Genomic DNA, 20,484 nt, shown 5'->3' on the forward strand with positions numbered 1-20,484 from the left:
ATAGCGACACTTTTGTATGTACTTATTATAATGTGTACTGGCACAATTAATTAAAACATAAATGCCTCAATATTTAGTAAATTGTTTTCAACCAATTGTTCTCATCGTAAGGACAATGGTCACCGCCATCACAGAACACTTATTCTCTTAGCGCACCGCCATGAGCCTGTTTTTAGCATTACATACACAAATTTTCCATGAATTAATAAGATTCTAAAAACAAAATTCTGTATAATTTTCACACGTCATATTTGATAAACGAATCTCTTATAATATAGCATATAAACTACACCTCAATTATAAAACGATTTGTTCTTCACGACCGACGTTGATATAAAACAACTTAATTATGGATATACAACATTTTTTTGATATTTACTTTTATTTGATACGTAAGGATAATGTAGATAAAACTGCAAAATCATTATGTTAATAAATTGATGTCGCTATGGTAAAACTATAACGTATCGATAACGTGGATAAGACTAAATAAAAAATCGAATCTGTAACAATTGATAGTATAAATAATAATGTGATGTGTATTGAAAAGAAATTCAAATTACACGTCAGAGTCAATTTCTCAATATTATTGGTACCAGACCTAAAAATTTTCAGCTCAAAAAAGTTAATAAAATAATCTCATAATTTTCTTCTAAAACCCTATAATACATTTTGAAACAATGTCCAACAAGATGTAATCCAATGTCACATAGGCGTTTATCATTAAGAAAACATACCAGAGTTATCAGAGCACCGTTAAAATAAGCAACCGGCAACGTTGCATGGGGTGAAAGTGATAAGCCGGTATGATAACACAGAAATCTGGTCGTAATAAGGCGCTGATAAGCGGCGGCGCTATTGTGTTTCTTACATTATGTGTGTGTTGCTAATATTTCTCTAACGTCGTCTGAAGGTCGTTTGTTTTACGTGATATATTTATTAACATGTTACCGAGATATGTTTTCGTGAGATTAACACGGATGACTTTTTATGGACAGAATATTTTTTTATAACATAAGGTAGTAAACGAGCAAACGGCCACCTGAATTCGCCGACATAGTGAAGCGACCGCTGCCCATGGACATCTGCAATGGCAGATGCGTTGCCCAAGCTATGCATCCCCCCTCCGTTAAATCCACTTCCCCTTACAAGAAGAGGGTGGGAAGGGAACGTAGACTAAAATTAGACTTCACACGCACACTCATAAGACGAAACGCGGTATTGCTTCCACTTCACGCCGGTATTGTATGTGGTCGTGGTCTTCCACCGGTCGACCCGACCTAATCGTACACCCAACAAATATTGTTGTTGCGGGATCTACCACTGTAAAATTATTGCAATTGGTTTATTAGTAATTTTTGAGCAAGTATCTTCTAATTGCGACACTTATACTCGATTCCTGCTGATTGTATTATCAATACGTGTTTTAAGAAGTGAGTTTACCGACTGCAATGCAGAAAAGGACATTTTTTTATATGTAGTCTAGTAAAATGATAATTCTAAAAAAAAATTCGCATTGATTGTTACCATAAAAATCTATTAATCAATTAATTAAAGGCTAATTAGCAGTGCAAGTGACAAGGTTAATTCGTCATATTCAAGTTGCGTGCCACAGCGGCCCTGCGCATGCGCGCCTACTGAATTCGAATGGATTCATTTTTATACAGACTCTTCCGAGTTGCCAGACCTTTAACTTCTCATCTTTTTCGTTTCTTTTAAGTTATAATATTTTCGTAATAACATCATATGAAGGTTCGCGAAGTAAAGTTATCGGTTCGGTATGGTTAAATGAAAAATTAAATATTCATTTATAACTGTACATTTAATTCAACTGTTTACAATAAATACTTATTATGCATAATTTCTTGGCAACGTTAAATGTTAGTGAGTTGTTTTCCTTCTAAGTAGTATTGAAAAAATTCAATATTCAAATCATAAATATTGTTTCCGGTGCCAATGACACTTCCCGTGACCCTCTCATTATTATTTTCCTTATTTACATTACATTATAAATTATTACAAATGGTCGGCAGATGTTCAGAACTCATATTTCCAAGTAATTGTCTTCATTAATTATATTTTATTTATCGCTTTCTGAGAGTTTGAGTACGTTTAGTAATAATATACAAGTTTATTGTTTCAATTTTAATATGTATTGTTCAATTAAGTAGACTGTATTGGCAACCTTGTACTGTGGAAAACATTGGGATAGGCCTATGCCCAGCAGTGAGCAGATAAAGGCTGATGATGATAATGTTGCATTAAACAATCTCTTAGTTGATCAATATTGAATTTCTTGATTTTTCAAGTTGAATTTGGTATTTACAGTAGTCATATATACCCACCTTCTATACAGAAACATTTTACTTGATAAGTATTTACTTTCTAATTATGAAAATCTTTTCTACTTTTAGCCGTGTAGATTTTAAAAGACTAAAATTAATTTGATCACAACTATTTAACAGTGGTAGACCCCAGCAGCAACATCTGTTGCACGAATGCACCGGATCGCCCGGTGCAATACCTCGACCACACAAAAGACAGGGGTGAATTGAAAGCAATTCCGCGTTTCCTCCGATGAGTTTGCCTGCCGGTGGCCTAATTTAGGTCCACTTCCTTTTCCCACCCTTTTCTTATAAGGGAAGTAGATTTGATAAAGGTGAGAGAGAGGACGCACTGGAAAAGAATATTTCTCCTTCCGGTCGATTAAAAATAAGGCAACGCATCTGCAATTTTGAATGTCTATGGGCAGTGGTCGCTTCGCTATATCGGCGAATTCAGGTGTCCGCATGCTCTTTTAGCACTTTATAATATAAACCTCCAAACATGAAAGACACAAAGATGTTCCTTACGCTGAAGTTTTCTTTCTAAGTCATCTTGAGCGATGTTAAAGTGGATGGATTGCTTGTTGTGCAAAACTATAATAGGAAGTTGTTAATGCCAGCTAATGGTGTCCGACAAAGTTCATAAGAAAACTCATTTTCCTTGTGCTTATCACACACATATCTTCCTGTAGGCGTAAGGTCAGTGGCTTCGGTTCCTCACCACAAACATTTATTAACAAATAATAGACTCATTAATACGTTTACGAGGAAATATAAATGTCATTGTTGTTTACACCATTAAATTAAATCTTAATGTTAAATTGAATTATTGCATCTTGCATGAAACACTCTACTACGTGACAATTAATTTTTAACAATTTTTATGAAATAAAATAATTGAACTAATAATCTAAACTTATTGAAACAAAATGTAATATCAAACTTGCCGACTCCAGCCTTGTTTTTTTACATAAATTCTCGTCTTTAACATATTAAACTTTATAAGTATATCGTGATTTTGCTTTAGACTTGATTTATATACAACATAGAGCATAGTATTACAAAATATGACTGATACAGATTACGTTCGTAAACACCAAGTATAATGAAGTCAGATGATTAACCAGTCCGATCATGTACTCGTTTAAATCGTAGATAAAAATCAATTCCAGTAGTCACGACTTGATGAGTTAAAATATTATTATAGCTGGTAATATAAAAGTAGAAACTGCGGAGTAATCTTCTCGATGAAACTACTAGATAGCCTTTATCAGCTCATGTAAGTACAACCATAATAATTTGAAATGATACAGTCGGAGGAATAAGGGCGATCTAAAGACAAAGATGTGTTAAGTGATGGCTTAAGTTGCCCCTTAGTGTAATTTCAGTATCAGAATATTTCAGTCAATTGTATACATGCGCACTTGTCCTTTAACTATAGGTATAAATCTTTTCAAATATCTTGGCAGCCCAAGGTCATCGGCGATCTGCGCAGTATTCTCCCCCCATATCTCAATATGCCCGGCTACTACACCTAAAATTGTTGTGTGCTCAGTGACTCACGCGAAGTTAAGAGCCAGCAAGATATCTGATATATTTAATTGATTGTGTGCGCATCAGATGTGTAACAAATATACCTACGTCCATGTCCCGGAGCTTTTATACGAAGCGTAAATAATTCTTATCAAGGTTGTCATCAATTATTAATGACTGTAATGTCACCTTTTAAAGCGCATCATTGAATATACATATGTTGTAATGCAATTTATATAAATTTAAAGCAAATCAAAGAGTGATTCATCTTGCCATGCTTCTATTGCCACAATTTATTTGGTTGCTTTGTTTGCAAAACATTGCCAATTATCTATAAATTAAGTATTTACCGGTGCGTCGGTTCGTGTAGGTATGTAAATATTTTAATAGTTTGATGATATAATGTGTCTGAAGTATTATCACATTGCATAATACAAAAGCAACATTGTATTTAAGCGTTTAGCGACCTGAATTAACTGACCGTGATTAATACGGAATTTTTTTTAAATTAATTTCTATTAACATAAGTACAACATACGTGGCACTGTCCATATGGAGCGGTAAAACGGCGCTCAATGTATACACAAAATACAAATAAAGTAACATTACTGCTAACAATGCGATATTTAAAATATACCAAATCTGTTTGCAAATAAAAATATTCCCTAGAACTTCTACAACACAAAAAGATAATGTATGCTGTCACAGCTAAGGGCTAACTACGCTTAAAACAATACAAAATATCGAGACTTGGCCGTTACTCTTTCGTTTATCACTAATGTTAGTAATTACAAGTGTCCGATAATTAATGAAATTAATAAGCCAATCGCGGAAGGCCCTCGCTTCTCAGATCACATCTCAAGAACAATACTACACAGCATTGTCTTGCCGGACACGTTACTTAACAATGTATTATAATGATGTCACAATGGAAAAAAACTCGTCTAAAGTCATCATATTCTATCAAAGAGCTCTAATGGATTCTTGGACCTTCTTTGGATGTGTTTACTCAAACAGTTTTAGGAACAAGGAAATGTGTTTTACATTTATTGTGTCTTTAAATACACTTGTAGTATTTAATATTTATGTCTTAATCGTAATATAGGTGCCAAGATTTAATGAAAAACATATTTTATATAAACAATATTTTAGCGCCATTTTAGCGTAGCTGCTTTGCATAAGACCATCATCATCATCCATGGCTTGGTTAATATGGGACTTAAAGAATAGAGATAAAATAAACCTTGTAATTGAATCTTTTGGATTCAGTCTTTGTCAATGGAGATAAAAATTTGGTTTTAAGTTCACTGATTATTGACGTGTCTTGAGAACCTTTTCTTGTTCAGGTTAAAAAGATTCGTCCCTTATTTACTTACTTACTGATTCATGAACTTACTGTAAAACTAAGAACACAAAGCATCTTAATTTTACAATAAGTTCATACTGCTGCTGTAATGAAAAATAATTCAATTACACGAACATGTTTTGAACAGTACCCGACGGAATACTGAGAAATTGACCAAGGCGATGCCCAACGGTCCGTGGTTTCCTCGCAATAGCTTCGAGGAATAGGAAAACCACAAACTTTAAATCGGAAATAAAATATGACTTGTTTAAAATAATAAAATTACGCAAAGTAATAAAAGTAAAAGTGAACACTACATTTTTATGCAATATTATTATTTATTATTTCAAGCGAGAAGCAAAAGTGATTAGATTTAGAGAACGATTCCTTAATATATATTACCAATATCATAATTATAAATTAGTTTATATCACTAATATAAAGAGAAAAGATTTGATTATTTGTTTGTTCGTTTGCATTGAATAAACTTCGAAACAACTGTACCGACTTAAAAAATTATTTTACTGTTGGGAAGACTGCTGTTACTCACCAGATTTTTTAAAATTCTGCGCGGACGAATTCCAGGGAAACTGCTAGTTTTATATTTTTTCTCTATATTGTATAAATTATTTATACTACATAATATGTTCGAAACTAAATTTTTATTTCCCAATACATTTTACTCAATAATACGATTTTTTTTCGTACAATTACAATTTATGTAACTATGCAAAAAATTGACACTAAAGATGTTTGGTTGTCCTTGAATTACATAGGTATCTGACCTGTATATTCAATTACTATGGATAATTTCCTTTCTTCATAAAAAAGAAAATTAATACGACAGTTGTTATAAACTTTTAAATGTTATTTGGGTTCTTTTTTATAAAATAATTAGGAATAGTGCCACAAAACACCGCACCGTTAAGAAGCATGATGTTTATGAATTAGCGCTTCTGTATAATATTCTCACAATCATAACCACACTATCATACCTCGATTAGCAGTCGACTCAAGTAGCATCAGCAGGTCAGCCATAGTAGAAATCTGGAACAAGTTGCTCTCACTGGCCGCCGGGAGATGCCGCTCGAATTACACTTACTTTCTCATATACAACAATTAATTAACATACAAACCATTCACAAGATTATGACATTATTTAATTACGCTTCCAAGTAAATAAATAATTATATATTTTTATCATTAAACCAGTCCTACGTCTTAATGTACTGACGACATATCTTTTAAGTTTAATCAAAAAGTTCAAAAAGATTAAAAAAATTGGGACTGCAGTCATTGGCGTCGCCAGCCCATAATCTAGGCTAGGTCTACCATTAATATGGTCTTATCGTCTCTAAAGTACCAATGACCTTGTTCGCTAACATATGTCAAGCCAAAGAAATCGCGAGCCCTATAGTAGAAATTACAACCGTCAACAATCTGTCACGCATTTAAAAAATGTTTTTGGCATACGCACATTTATATTAGTTTAATTTTTTAGTTGTTAATAGTAACAGGAATGTAATTTTTGTACGTCAATGATTTTGCCAAGAATTTCAGAGAGATATGGCGAAGAAATATTTCAATGTCGGTCAATGGGATGCGCGTGACTTGATTATGCACAAGTTGCAACCAGTAACACGGTTAACGTTATCATGATTACTTACTTTTTGGTAGTTTAGGTTTATTTCTTGGGGCATCATTTCAAGAAACTTTCACTGGCCACTTCATGTGCTAAATTCAAGTGAAGTTCAAACTTTATCAGTTAGAAAGGAAATGTTAACAATTGAATGTTTTTATGTCACAAAATACTTTTTATAACTCATATTTTTTAGTTATATTATATACCATCTCTTAAAACACATATTTTAAAACTCTGCAAAATATGATGCATGAAACAAAATTGGTAAATGTGAATTAAATTAACAAGGAAATAAAAAATTGTTCTGTAAACAGATCGCTTCATTCTAATCTTATGACAAATTTTAGAATTCAAACACAAATTGTTATCAAATTGCTCCAGTAAACAAATGTATACTATGTTATAATGTATACTAGAACCTAGAATAATAGTTTTTAAATATCTCTTTTATTGCGTGCATCGCTTATATCAAATGGTGAACCCAGTCAATTTTTAATAATACATTTTAGACACAAATGTTTGTTTAAAAGCAATGTTTTCATAGGAAACATGAAATTCGACAACACAAGTCGGTGAACCGACTGAAGCGATGAACGGATCGTGGTCCAATTATAAAAATAGAAATACGGAATATTCTCCGCGACAGCGTCCGGCTTTCTCGATCTTACTGATCTTAACCTTAAATTTATTTCCACGTTATTTTCTTTACTTTCATCTTAAAAGAACAGAGAAGAATTGTTTAAAGTAATTCAGTGTCAAAACAAAGTTTTCCCATCACAAAATTAGTGAACAATTCAAACATGTCCGACAAAGAAGGATTTTTCATGAAATTCCACGAGAAAATAAATCACAGTTTGGACGATGTCTCGAAAAATAATTTCGCCAATTTGGAATCTAATTCAAAACGTGTTTCCTATTTATGCAGCCTGTCAGCTGTAAAATCTTACGATCTTACTTGTGATATCTCCAAATGTTCAACAGATGGGGAGATTTTCGAGAAAAAAGATCTGGAAAAAGCGCACCAACTGAAAGAAGAAGGGAATAAAGCAGTACAAAAAGGTGACTGGGCCAAAGCTTTAGAGTTCTACAGCCAAGCAATGTTGTTCGTGCCTCAAAAAGACAGTGAGTATTTTTTTGAAAAAAAAAATTGTTGTTTTATTTATTAATTTAATAGAATAATTAATTATTTAAACTATTTCGTTTATTTTAGCTGACGAACTATCAATTCTTTACGCAAACCGCTCTGCGGCATTAAGTCATTTAGAACAATATGAAGATACACTTTCTGACATCAAACACTGCCTCTCACTCGCGTATCCTCGCCATCTGAGATATAAGGTTTATGAACGCAGAGCGAGGACTTTGTTAATTGTCAAGAGACATCAAGAAGCTATTACTGCTTTCCAGTAAGTACCTTTTGTCCTTTATTATATAGTATGGCAGAGTAAACTTTGGTGTAGTTTAGTTTTGTTATTATAAACTTGTTAATTGATCGTGCTTTGTTTTATGGAAATAAAATACAAAATATCACCCTCAAGTATGTTTATTAGCAAAGGCTCGTAGATGATCTTTTGCGATACAATATTGAAAGGAGTTAAAATTCGCATGATATCGTTACATTCGGTTTTTATTCGATTCTTTGTTTTTTCTTTATTGATATTTAATTGTAGAGATACAATAACTGCACTTGATGAAGCCAACAATCTTAACAAAGAGAAAAGACAAAAAATGCGAACTGATGCTAAACTTATGTTGGAAATCTTAAACAAGGGCATCACATTAGCCGGAAATCCAAAAGATCCGGAACCATTAAGAAAGACGCCTCCAAAACCTAAACTACCGGGAAAGAATAACCCGCAGTACCCAGCCGCTTCTGACGCCATTCAAATAGATTACGATGAAGCAAAAGGTAGATATGCAACAGCTGCAAGAGATATACAGGCTGGAGAAACGTTGTTAATCGAGAAACCATTCAGTGGAGTATTGTTAGGAGAGTATTCAAAGACGCATTGTCAAAATTGTTTCATAAAGTAAGTAATAAAGTAATTTGCATATATGCAAAGAAAAACTATAACTATATCTGATCAGGTACCCTATTAAAAACCTTTTGCAGCCTGCACCCGATATTTAATCCAACTTCTTATTTTACAGATGCCCTGTACCAATCCCTTGTCCAAGATGTCCGAACGTAATCTTCTGCAGTGAGAAATGTTCAGATGCTGCTCAAAAGACTTACCACAGCTATGAATGCCAAATTTTACCACTACTATGGAAATCTGGCTGCTCTATCACGTGTCATATTGCTTTAAGAATGATCACACAACACAAAAAAGATTATTTCAATGAAATAATCTCTAATTTGGAAGAAAAACCCAGTGGAATTTATAAAACTGGTGATTATAAAAACATTTATCATTTAGTAGCCCACGAAGACAAAAGAACTAAGCAAGATTTCTTGCACAGAACACAAATGACTGCTTTCCTGCTAAAACTGCTTGAAATGAGTGGATACTTCGATAATAAACCCAGAGAAAAGCCGATTGATACAAATGAACTCAAAACTTTGGGTATTGACGAAAAATATAAAGACGATGTCGCATTAATTGGTGGATTAATTTTAAAAAATCTGCAAGTCCTTCAGTTCAATGCGCACGAAGTGTTCGAACTTCAATGCCCGAAACCAAGAGTGGGCAACAATGTAATAAAACATACTGGAAAATCGGTTTTCTTGGCTGGTGCAGTATTTCCTACCCTCGCTTTGTTCAACCATTCTTGCGATCCAGGTGTTGTAAGGTGAGAAAAAAAAATCACTTGCATGACTTGCCCTTCTATGAGTCTTCTATAACATTGGCGTAATTGACGAACGATGTCCTAGTCCGTTATGATTCAAAAAAATTAAATTATAGGACAGTTTTCTTTCTTTTTTTCATTAACTTGTCACCAGATATTTTTGCGGACCGTACATTGTTGTTCGAACAGTAAAGAACATTAAGAAAGGCGAGGAAGTAGCTGAGAACTACGGACCTATTTTCACAACGGTACCTAAGGAGAAGCGACAGGCGGATCTGAAAGAGCAATACTGGTTCGATTGCACTTGTGTACCGTGCCAGCAGAACTGGCCGCGTTACGACGACATGACAGAAAATTATATGAGGTTCAAGTAAGTTTCTGGAAAAGTGAATAGAAGATGTATTACTATTATTTTCTACTGATACTCCATGAAGGACATGAACTTTTGATGTTTGATAACTATTTAGAATATTATTAGTTTATTAGTATTAACATATAAAAAGCAAGTCGACAGTATTACCCTCTATTAAAACAATTATTCCTGGTTACTTAAATTAGACCGCGGAAAAATCCAAATATTTTTTATTGGTTATATTTTAGGTGTGATTCGGACCACCCTTGCCCCAACGTGGTACCAGTCCCGTACGACTGCAACGAGTTCATGGTGAAGTGCGGCTTGTGCAACCAGTACACGAACATTCTCAAGGGCCTTAAGTCCCTACAGGTGAGTCGTACATTTATCGTATTTAGCACTGACGAGAAAATAAACATTTTAGAAAATTTATTTAAAAGAATGTGGTACATATCATGAAATGACATGAAATTCGCGAAAACATTGTTTTTTTGCAGATTGAATTTCTGAAAAAAAAATTGTTCCGACAATCAAAACCAAGAGTTTAATACAAGTTACTAAAAACTCCAGTTCTTTTGACAAATAACTACAATTTACTCTGAGAATATATTGCAAAAATGAAAACACTCCAATTTATAAATAACATTAATTCAGTTCACTTTATTTCTTTACTCTAATAAAGTTCCAAACTGTTTAAATATCAATACATATATAGTCCATACACAATAGTATAACAGAACATTGTATCGTTTCTAAACAAGTCGTCGACATAGGCATCCGTCTCAGGGTCCCAGATGCACCGCTGCCCGCACTTCACTCCCGCACCTTTCATCTCTATTATTGTTGATTGTACTAGGATTTTGTACCTACAAATTAATTATTTAACATTTAGATAAAAAAAACCCTAGCAGATGCATTTGTCAGGAGCAAAATTAGCTTTGTGATATTCAAATTTCTAGTATTTCGTTAAAAACTGTGTTAAAATTTCATCCAAAAAAAGTTTAATTTTTTTACGTGTATTTTGAGGGATTGCGAACCTTTACGTGTCAACATGCCATGTTTTTTTTAAATGTTGGGATCATAAAAGTGTCATCAAACAATTTTAACTTTATGATTATTGAGAACATACTGTAACATAAGAATCATTTGCATTCAGTTCTCATATAATACCAACGTCACACTTTATTCCGCAGTGCATACTAATATTTGTGATCAGTGACATGTCAAAGATATTGTGGCCATTTATGGCACACATGGCATCAATTATCACCTTTTCATGTCAAGATCTTGCACTCTCTGTCGTACTGCATTAGCTATACTCTTGGCCCACTTGGGCGCCTGGTCAGAGCGGTACTGCCGGCCCATTAACTGCTCTTTCATAGTTCTGTTGATCAAATCACGCACGTTTTGAGCCTGGAATCTAAAAGACGAAAATAATTAGACTGAATACGCTCTCTACCTCCCTAGATGCCCAAAAATGTGATTAAAAAACATATTACTTTTCTCCAAGTCCTGGACGTACTTCATACTTTGCAGGTGCTAGTGGCTTCTCTGTTTCAACCGGACTCACTTCAGTTCCACTTTGAATTGCTTCTACACCCTCGCCTTCTTCAACTATTGAAAACATACAAAAATGTTACTTTAAAACTCTTTAGCATTATTTTTAACTATGAGTCAATTCTAGCCTTGCGCGGGTGAATTATCACTTTTTTTATTATTTAACCTACTTGTAAAACCTTCCTTAAAGTATTGCTCAATTTTTAAATTGAGGAAGAGATATGTTTACATCCTAGCAATCAGTGTATTTTAACATATACTATATTACATGGTGAATCTATGGTGTGGTAGCAAATAGTGAAAAAAACAATTGAACCTGGCGAGAGTCGAAGGGACTGCATATTATCAATTATAGAGGACTTCTCTCTTACCTATATTTCTAGTTAATAGAGGTCATCCATAGGGCCTGGACAATAATTGCTTATCCAGGTTGTACTATATTAAAATACTTAGATCTTACCTTCTTCATCATCTGCCATTGTCCTTTAATGTCATTTAACACTAGCAAAATATTAATGTATCTGAAAAATAAATATCACAAAATCTGTTGATTTTCTGTTTTTTAAAGTTATTCTTTTTCACAGGACACTGATATGATGTACAAGCTTGGCCGAGGAGCTATGGAAGAAGGCAAATATGGAGAAGCAATAAAGAAATTCATTGATATGTTAAAATTATATGACTCTACTCTTGCACCGCCATATAAGTCCTATTACGATTGTGTACAAGATCTGAGACGCAGCATGCTGGCTATGGGAAATTATAGTATTGTCTAATGTTATTGTTACAGTTAACTGTTCTTAGTTTTTAGTTCTTCACCATTATCTTTTCACATCATATTTTACTCAGACTATCCATCTTTTCTTTGGCCTACTCTTATTGACGTAATTTTTTTCAATGCTCCTTTAATACCTTAAAAAAACATAAAATAGTACTTTCTCTTAACTTTTGATCATTGTTAACTGTTTATATCTTAAAATAAAAATGTGTTTTAAAACATTGTATTTTATTGCCTCTATCAAAACAATTTATATGAACAACTGCTTGTATAAACAGCCATGGCTGGATAATTTTGAAGAAAATAAAAGCAATGGTAGGAAATATCTTAGGAGCAAAGGCTTAATGAAGGGCAAGAGATGTAAATTTAAGTTGCTAAAAGCTGAATGTTGATGCTAACTTTAATATATTGAAATTAACAATAACAAAGCCTGGTTCATGTTGCATTAATAAAAAATTAAAATAAACACAGGAATCCTGCAATACAAAGCGCTTGTTGTAGTTATTATAGGTCTAACGAATTTATATCGACCAAACAAGCAATATACAAGTCAGAGCGATAATAAATCTGCCCGTGACTGAAGTTAATACCGTAGAATGAAAAGTATGGATTTAGAAATGAAAAGGTCGAGGGAGCTAGCCAAATCAGTTACAAACGTATAATAAATTTAACATAAAACTTACTTTAAACCTTTGAACACACTACATGAAACAATATTTATTTGTGTTTTGTATGACATTGACATTTGATTTGACAACACAGAATCAGCAATCAACGTTCAATAAAATAAAATCTATTCAGTTGCCACAAAATTGACGTTTAAAGATGATGTTTGAAGTAGTTAATAACCAGATTCAAGAGTTTTAAAATCAAGTTTTTTTCATTTTAAACGTTACAAAATATGCTTCTACCATTGTTTTAATGTTATTGATTATTTTACAACTCCTTTTTTGGCAACTACCTAGAAAATAATGTTTACAACTTGTAGTTTATTATCTGCATAAGTTCATTCAATCGACATCTATTTTGACCAAGTCTATGACACGGTAATAATAATACCGTGAATGAGAGAGATACAGTTATACCCAATTCCTGTGACGTGACAAAGACAGGGATAACTATCTTCTGTCCCTTTCTGCGTACCAGGCTTTGGGGTTTGTTTGGAACAACGGTTGTCCCCAACAAGCAACCTAGGTTGTCCCTGACAAAGTTTGACATTCGTGTTATTTTTCGAAAATTGTGAGTACTTAGTCGCTGTAATTGTGTAAAAATATTTTGATATTTCAGTTTTAGTTAGGTAAAGTTTATAAAACATGGTATACTGCTGTATTGTTGGATGTAAAAGCCGTAGTGAGCGAAAAGAGGAAAACATAACCTTTCACTCGTAAGTACTGTAACTACGCACCTATTCAAATGTATTCATACAAAATAAGGAAGAAAATACAAAATAGTTGTTCTTTACAGTCTTTGTAATAACTAATATGTTAAAATACGTGTAAAATCAGCTAAAATAAAATCGTATTTTTCGAACATTATGCGCCCAAACGCAGATGTCATTTGTGTCAAATAATATACTGTGGATCTGGGAAACAAGCGGCCATATTAAACTTCTTTTCAAATTGGTTGGTTATTACCCGTAAAAATAATACCACTATCTTGGTGTAAAAATTACCCTGAATTTAGGGGAAATAAAGTATAGTATGTATAATGTATATAAATGAAACAATTCACATTTTTTATACTATTTTCAACAGATTTCAAAATGAGTAGTTTTTAATTCTGGTATATGCTGTGTTTTTTATTGATAATTTCTTATCCCGTTGATTTTAAAGAGTATATTTTTTAATTTGTCCCATGTAAATTTTATCGAAATCGGTTACTTAATTTCTTAGAAAGTACAATCAAAATAGTTAAATATTAAGTAGTTTTACATATAGTGTTCACTGTAATGATATACAGAATAATTTAAAATTATATGACTTTAATATTGGTATGTTTTTTGTAGCTTTTTAAGAAGACTTAGGGCTTCGTGCATATCGAAGAAAAACAGGACATCGTTTGAATGCTGGTCTAATGGACCTAAGACTGAAGAGATGCCGCGCTTTGTTGAAGCGGTACGCGGGAAAAAAATATCGGGAAATTCTTTTTTTGGAGTCACTCAAGACATCCTAGATTAAGGCAGCCGCCGATATTGACATGGACCTCGTTCGTGCTGCGATAGACAACTGGCCGCGCAGATTGAAGGCCTGTATTCAAAATCACGGAGGTCATGTTGAATAAACTTTAGTGTCATAAGAATCTATGTTTTGTTAAGTTCATTTTGGTATATAAATGGTCACATAATGAATAAACTTGTTTCAATTATTTTATATTAAACATGTGACAGAATGTATGACCTGACTAAGTATTACTAAAAAATCTATTTACCTAATCTTAGTCACATAAACAAAAATTACGCATTGTTTTTTATATTTATTACATTTATTAATTACAATATAATTGGGAATATATAAATTGGTATATATTAAATTATATCGTAATTATTCATTTTCGGGACAAAACAAATAACTGGTAACCCCAATCCTTTTACATATATATAGGTATAGTCTATAGTACTCTCTATCTGTCCCTTACGGGTGAACGCGCATGTCAAATCTATATAATTCTTCATCTGAGATTTTGACATACAGCATGACAGGTGTATAATTTAAAGCCGCATAGTATAAAATCCAGAATACAAACTACAAATCATTATTAAAATTAGCCTAATCGAATATTTATGCTTAGAAAATGGCTACTTATGATAATAAAGTATGGCTCTTAAAGAATATTAGGGAAGCATTTATTGCGACCGATGATACAGGTTTGTGCGATATTGTTATGGCTGGTGAAGATTTTTCGAAGATATTTCAAAATAAAGCCATGGAAGAAAAAAAGAAATACAAAGAGGGAATCCTGTATCAACCTAGCACCAGTAAGATTAAAGAACTTAGTTCAGACTTTAGTGATGAAAGGGAACTGGTGACACAATTTGATCCCTACCCTGATATGGAAGACAGTGAAGAAGATGATCTAGTTTGTGGTAGCTACATACGTCACGAAGATTTTTTGCCTCATAGGTATTTTTTACCACATTTTTACTATGCTTAGAATATACAACAAACTATATCAATTTAGTCTCTGAGCACTATATTACTGGTGTAATATACATTAAGTGTATATTTTAACATGTTACATTTAATTTGTAGGCAAAGATCAAACACTACATTGTGGCTTGATAAAAAAGAACAAGCATTAAAGAAGGCAGCTAAAATTAAAGTTATAAAATGGGAAGATCCAACAACAAAACTTACTGCAGAACAAATGGCAGAAACATTTGCAAAGATGGAGGTGAAACAGGTTGAAAAAAAGAAATCACTATTGGCTGAACAGTTAGAACATTGCCCTGATCTCCCTCACCGACAATACCTTGAGTATGCAAAGTTTGATGGCACAGCACAATTAGGTCTGCCTATAAAATCATTTAAAATCTTTATGACAATGCTGCCAGAAAAACATCAAAACTATCCACTGATTGTGTGTGTTATTGCCAGTGCCAAAATTAAAGATTTAATAGGATTTACATGCTATAAATATAGGTAAATATCATGAATAACAAAAAACATATATCTTAAATTCCAGATGCGATTAAAATATCCACAAAAAATCTGTACATTAATTTTTTGTATGGATTTTTAAGCATTTGAAACATTTTGTATTAAGATTGTTTAATAAATATTTGTGTATTCTAGGTTACATATAAAATAAAATGTATACATATACAAAAGCCCAAAGGATAAATTTGTTATTATTATTCCCAGCATTGAACATCCAGAAATAACTCTTGGATCTGTGCATGAATATGGACTTTGTATTGCGGAAGATGATGGAGAAGTTGACTTGGCATTTCCTTGCTTGGATGCTAATGAACCCTGCTCTAAATTTGGTTTCACATGCCTCGGTCTTATTGATTTAAAAACCAAGATCATTATAGACCGAGCTACTGATTCAATTCCCGATTATTCAGTGATGAGTGGGGCTTTTCATGTATTTCCAAAGGCATCAGACTCGGGCCAAAGTCATCATAATACATCTAGACATAACACAGGAGGCAGCTCAACTTCAGAAGCAGTTAGAAATGCTATCAGAGCTGTTAATGAAGGTACACTTTATTTCATTATTTATTTTAAGATTTTATTTAGTTTATTATACCTGTCCCATTGTTTGTCAGCAAATCTTGCAAATTAAATTTAACCACTTCCTGGTTATTGAATGAGCTGAAGTTTTCCATAAATTTGTAAATTGCTTGACTTAGTGCTCCTCTGATGATGGAAAGGTAGCCATAAGATCTTCACAATGAAACACCACCTCATTGAGCTTGGGCTTGTTTATATTGTCTTGACTATATTTTATTTCTTTTAATAAACAAAAACATATTAAAATCTTGTTTTTAAAAAGTTTCTTCTTCAATTATTTTTTTATATAGTATGTTCCAAATAAGAATATGCAAATCAATGAGCACAATCTGTCAAAATTCATATTAAACAAAAATTGCAGAAATAATATTTTAGTAACTTGGAGATTATAGAGCTCAAAAGAAGCCTATTTATGGTATACCCCATTTTTCTGTTATATCTAAAGTGTTTTGCATATTATTCATACAGAAAGAAAAGCAGGTGGATTAAATATAGACAAAATGCAGTCTCATATAATTGCAACGGAAGCACCACAATGTAAAGCATATAAAGTGCATCTGTTAAGAAAAGTACGAACAAATACTCTGGTGCAGTTGGTGATATCATTAGACAGGATTGAAATTGAACCTATTGTAACACATAAGCATGCATTTTGGGTAAGCTTGAATTTTTTTAATATGACTATTCCCATAGACAGCACCTTTATTAATACACCATTTTTGTTTTAAACAATTACTCATAAATTTTAAATTTTAATTAATTGAAATTGTTATGTTTTTTTCAGTCAAGATCTAAATATTTCCTGCACAGTATAGACTCCGTGGCGTGGTGTCAGATATTGGAGTCAAAAGCCAACAAAACCACATTTAGGATAGTTTATTCAAATAGTCATAACACATCCTTAAATGATAGGACACCAGGTATTTAACTATTTATATATTACGAATATAATTTTTTAACATATTATTTTTGGTACTATGTAAGGTTGTATACTAATAAATTTTCAGGTAACCCCAATTTCTTTCATCCAAACACAACATACAAATGTCATGATTTTGAATGTGATCATGAGATGGGAAAAGAAATTGTAGAGAAAATAAACACAATCCTAGATCTCAGGAATAGTCCGTGTCGTCGAGAGTATAAGACTGCAAAAGAGAAAAAATTACAAAGTAGAAGAAGTTTTCATACAAAGCAGACAAGTTGAGTTCTGAAGGCTGTTTATACTGTAAATATAAACTATTTAAAGTTCCTGAACAATGTAATAATTTTGAAATGACTGAAGTGTATTTCACACACAACAATAACTGCCACATTTACATATACCTTTTGTTAATTTATCAAATAGCAAAGCATTGTTTTTTTTTTTAATTATACAGTTTTCACTTAAACTTAAATGTCTTAACACCAGTGCATACTATTAAAAAATATATGGCTAATTAAAAATGTGTATAAATAGGTTATTATAATTTAATTTTAATGGGTTATGTTCAGTAATGGAAACCTATAAATTTCTTCCTATCAATTCATAAATAACACATTACATGGATGTTAGAGTACCTATGTGGTATATCTATTTATTCAGCTTTTTTCAAATGAAATCTTTCAAATTATTTGATATTTAATTGAGATATATTCAAATATTAGTTGCAATTAAAAAAGATACAATTTTTTACATTTATAAATATATTGTTTAATTATAAGCTAATAAATAATATGAATTTCCACTAAGACTAAACATCCAAACACCTGAACAAAGATATTTTTCTCATTGAATAACAATAAACTTCAGAAGGAAGGAAAAAATGTTTCATACATCAGCTTAGGCACTGTATGTATATAGTAATCTAAAAACATTTATAATAAGAGCACTTTTAGGCTTATTAATATGTTATTTAGTCATTTATATGTCATATAGTTATTGTATGGTGAATTTAACCATACGAAATTGTAATAAAAAAACCAAGAAAAAAATGGTGATTTTTTAATTTCCATTAATTTTGTAATTCATGTATTGAATACCTGTACAATAAAATTGTATATTACAATTAAATAAATTGTTATTGCTGTTTGATTTTTTATTTTTAATAACTGATATATTGAAATGGCCAAGTACCTCTCAATACAATATTTGCCCATCATTTTACATTTTTATAAATGGAAAGGTTTAATATGTTAAAAAAAAAATAAACAAATTTATTAGGTTTAAAAATAGAACTTTATTACATTTACAATAGCTATATTTAAATCTAAACATAAATATCATAGTAGTGGAAATATTGTCAATATCTCCTTACAAAATAAAAACCAGAGACAGAATTCCAAACAATATAAGTTATAAATATTGATTATCATCTAATTATGTACACATTAATATATACATAATAAATTGCATCCCATTTCAGAATTCAGTTACAAACATCTTGTTGAATCACATCAATTTCTTTCTATGTAATGTTTTTATATAGATTTGATTTAATGATGACTAAAAAAAAATGTCTAATTATTTTTATGTATTCGGTTCTATAGAACTATTATCAAGAATATATTCATTAATTTGCTTAATTTTATCTTCACAATGACTTAATATAACATTATCCAGTTCCGCTGCCCTTTTAAATAATGCATGAGATTCTCTAACTGATTTGTGTAGTTTTGTTTGGCTATCAATCAGTTTTGTTATGTTAACTTTGCCTTTTAAAAATTCTATGTCTTCATTTGTTAATGCCGAATAACATATCTTTGCCTTACTTGTTGATTTTACTGCTAATTGGTATTGCCTGAAACATTACATAAACAAAAATATTATAACAATCCCACTACTGGCAGCTGTTATATTCACATTAGCCACAATTCTAAATTTATTATAAACTAGCTGTTGCCCGGGACTATGTTCTTCCAAACTGTTCTACATCCATGCCATTCTGGAGATACCTTTTAACATTCAAACCCTCAAACATTCATCCACACATCCATACATCTAAATATTTGCATTTATAATATTAGTGATAAGTAAGATATTTTTTTTTGTTTTCTAGCTCCCTCACAAACAATACTTAAAAAAAATACTTACAATCTTAGGTCGTGATATTTATTTTTCCTATTGTTAACTTCTTTTTTCCACTGCTCTTTTTCGGACAAAAGTTTTTCATAATAACTGAAAATCAAATATTCATATACCTTAATGTTGTTTGTTCAATAATATCAACTAGCACATAAGTAGCATTGCAGCGCTTTACCTTTGAAGTTCTTGGTTATGTTTCTCGTTAATATCTGTATCTTTCTTAGCCACACTTAGCTCTAATTTTCCTGACAATAATTGTGGGCCTGTAATAAATAGTATAAAGTATGAATTTATTATCAATCTTGGTTAAAATATATATAGCGTCCATAGTGACCTACCCAAAGAATCTCGCCTCTCAAAAAACGTAGAACGTCTCCGTCGAGGGGGCGACCGTATAGATTGTTGTATTTCGTTATCGTTAACCGAAATTTCCATCTTTTATCACCAGTATACTAAGCATAAATATTAGTAAAACTTATTTCTGTTTCGCAGTTTAAAAGTTTACAAAATTTAAAATAATGAAAACAAACTGACGTTTTCAAACCGCCGCCAGTGTTTTACAGATAAACAATAAAAAGTGCCGCTTGTCTTTGCGGAATAAAAAATAAAAGGAAAATCCGAGAAATTAAACAAAAATATAAATTAATGAGCTAAGTAAAATTTTTTGTACAATTAAACTTTTGGGAAATTTTTATGGTTAAAAAATTTCATGGTTCTTATATCAGTTTTCTCCCATCATAAGGCGACGCATTACTACCCCCTGCTGCGGTGAATAAAATTTATACCAATTCCTCTTTTATCGCTTTCTTGATATATCAAATGAATATTTTAATATCTTGTGAAATATTTTGTAAAAACTAACTC

The 20,484-nt window shown here is 31.9% G+C and overlaps 4 protein-coding genes across 5 annotated transcripts; 2 read left to right on the forward strand and 2 right to left on the reverse strand.

Annotated features, from left to right (window-relative positions):
- Positions 1-3,549: 3,549 nt before the first annotated feature.
- Positions 3,550-12,450, forward strand: LOC106719729 (SET and MYND domain-containing protein 4). Of its 2 annotated transcripts, XM_014514170.2 has the most exons (8): positions 3,550-3,603; positions 7,826-7,966; positions 8,055-8,250; positions 8,515-8,874; positions 8,996-9,637; positions 9,789-10,004; positions 10,235-10,358; positions 12,128-12,450. In XM_014514170.2, exons 2-8 carry the CDS (start codon positions 7,942-7,944, stop codon positions 12,317-12,319), a joined length of 1,755 nt encoding a protein of 584 aa, XP_014369656.2. In that variant the 5' UTR covers positions 3,550-3,603; positions 7,826-7,941; the 3' UTR covers positions 12,320-12,450. The 2 variants fall into 2 exon arrangements, with proteins under 2 accessions (XP_014369656.2, XP_014369655.2); XM_014514169.2 differs by lacking the exon at positions 3,550-3,603 and having other exon boundaries at positions 7,452-7,966.
- LOC106719730 (dynein light chain Tctex-type protein 2B) lies at positions 10,623-13,075 on the reverse strand. Its single transcript, XM_014514171.2, has 5 exons — positions 13,005-13,075; positions 12,004-12,064; positions 11,486-11,600; positions 11,257-11,406; positions 10,623-10,852 (listed from the first exon to the last, which is right to left on the reverse strand). The coding sequence occupies exons 2-5, from the start codon at positions 12,020-12,022 to the stop codon at positions 10,687-10,689; spliced, it is 450 nt and encodes a 149-aa protein (XP_014369657.1). The 5' UTR covers positions 12,023-12,064; positions 13,005-13,075; the 3' UTR covers positions 10,623-10,686.
- A 1,947-nt stretch (positions 13,076-15,022) lies between these two features.
- Positions 15,023-17,904, forward strand: LOC106719663 (stress-activated map kinase-interacting protein 1). The gene is made up of 6 exons (XM_014514056.2): positions 15,023-15,440; positions 15,570-15,959; positions 16,182-16,522; positions 17,025-17,212; positions 17,341-17,476; positions 17,564-17,904. The coding sequence occupies exons 1-6, from the start codon at positions 15,112-15,114 to the stop codon at positions 17,761-17,763; spliced, it is 1,584 nt and encodes a 527-aa protein (XP_014369542.2). The 5' UTR covers positions 15,023-15,111; the 3' UTR covers positions 17,764-17,904.
- Positions 17,905-19,065: 1,161 nt separating this feature from the next.
- LOC106719548 lies at positions 19,066-20,160 on the reverse strand. Its single transcript, XM_014513908.2, has 4 exons — positions 19,959-20,160; positions 19,796-19,883; positions 19,630-19,713; positions 19,066-19,336 (listed from the first exon to the last, which is right to left on the reverse strand). Exons 1-4 carry the CDS (start codon positions 20,053-20,055, stop codon positions 19,066-19,068), a joined length of 540 nt encoding a protein of 179 aa, XP_014369394.2. The 5' UTR covers positions 20,056-20,160.
- Positions 20,161-20,484: the final 324 nt, after the last annotated feature.

The sequence above is a fragment of the Papilio machaon genome, chromosome 3 (assembly GCF_912999745.1).
Source record: "Papilio machaon chromosome 3, ilPapMach1.1, whole genome shotgun sequence".
Taxonomy (NCBI): domain Eukaryota; kingdom Metazoa; phylum Arthropoda; class Insecta; order Lepidoptera; family Papilionidae; genus Papilio; species Papilio machaon.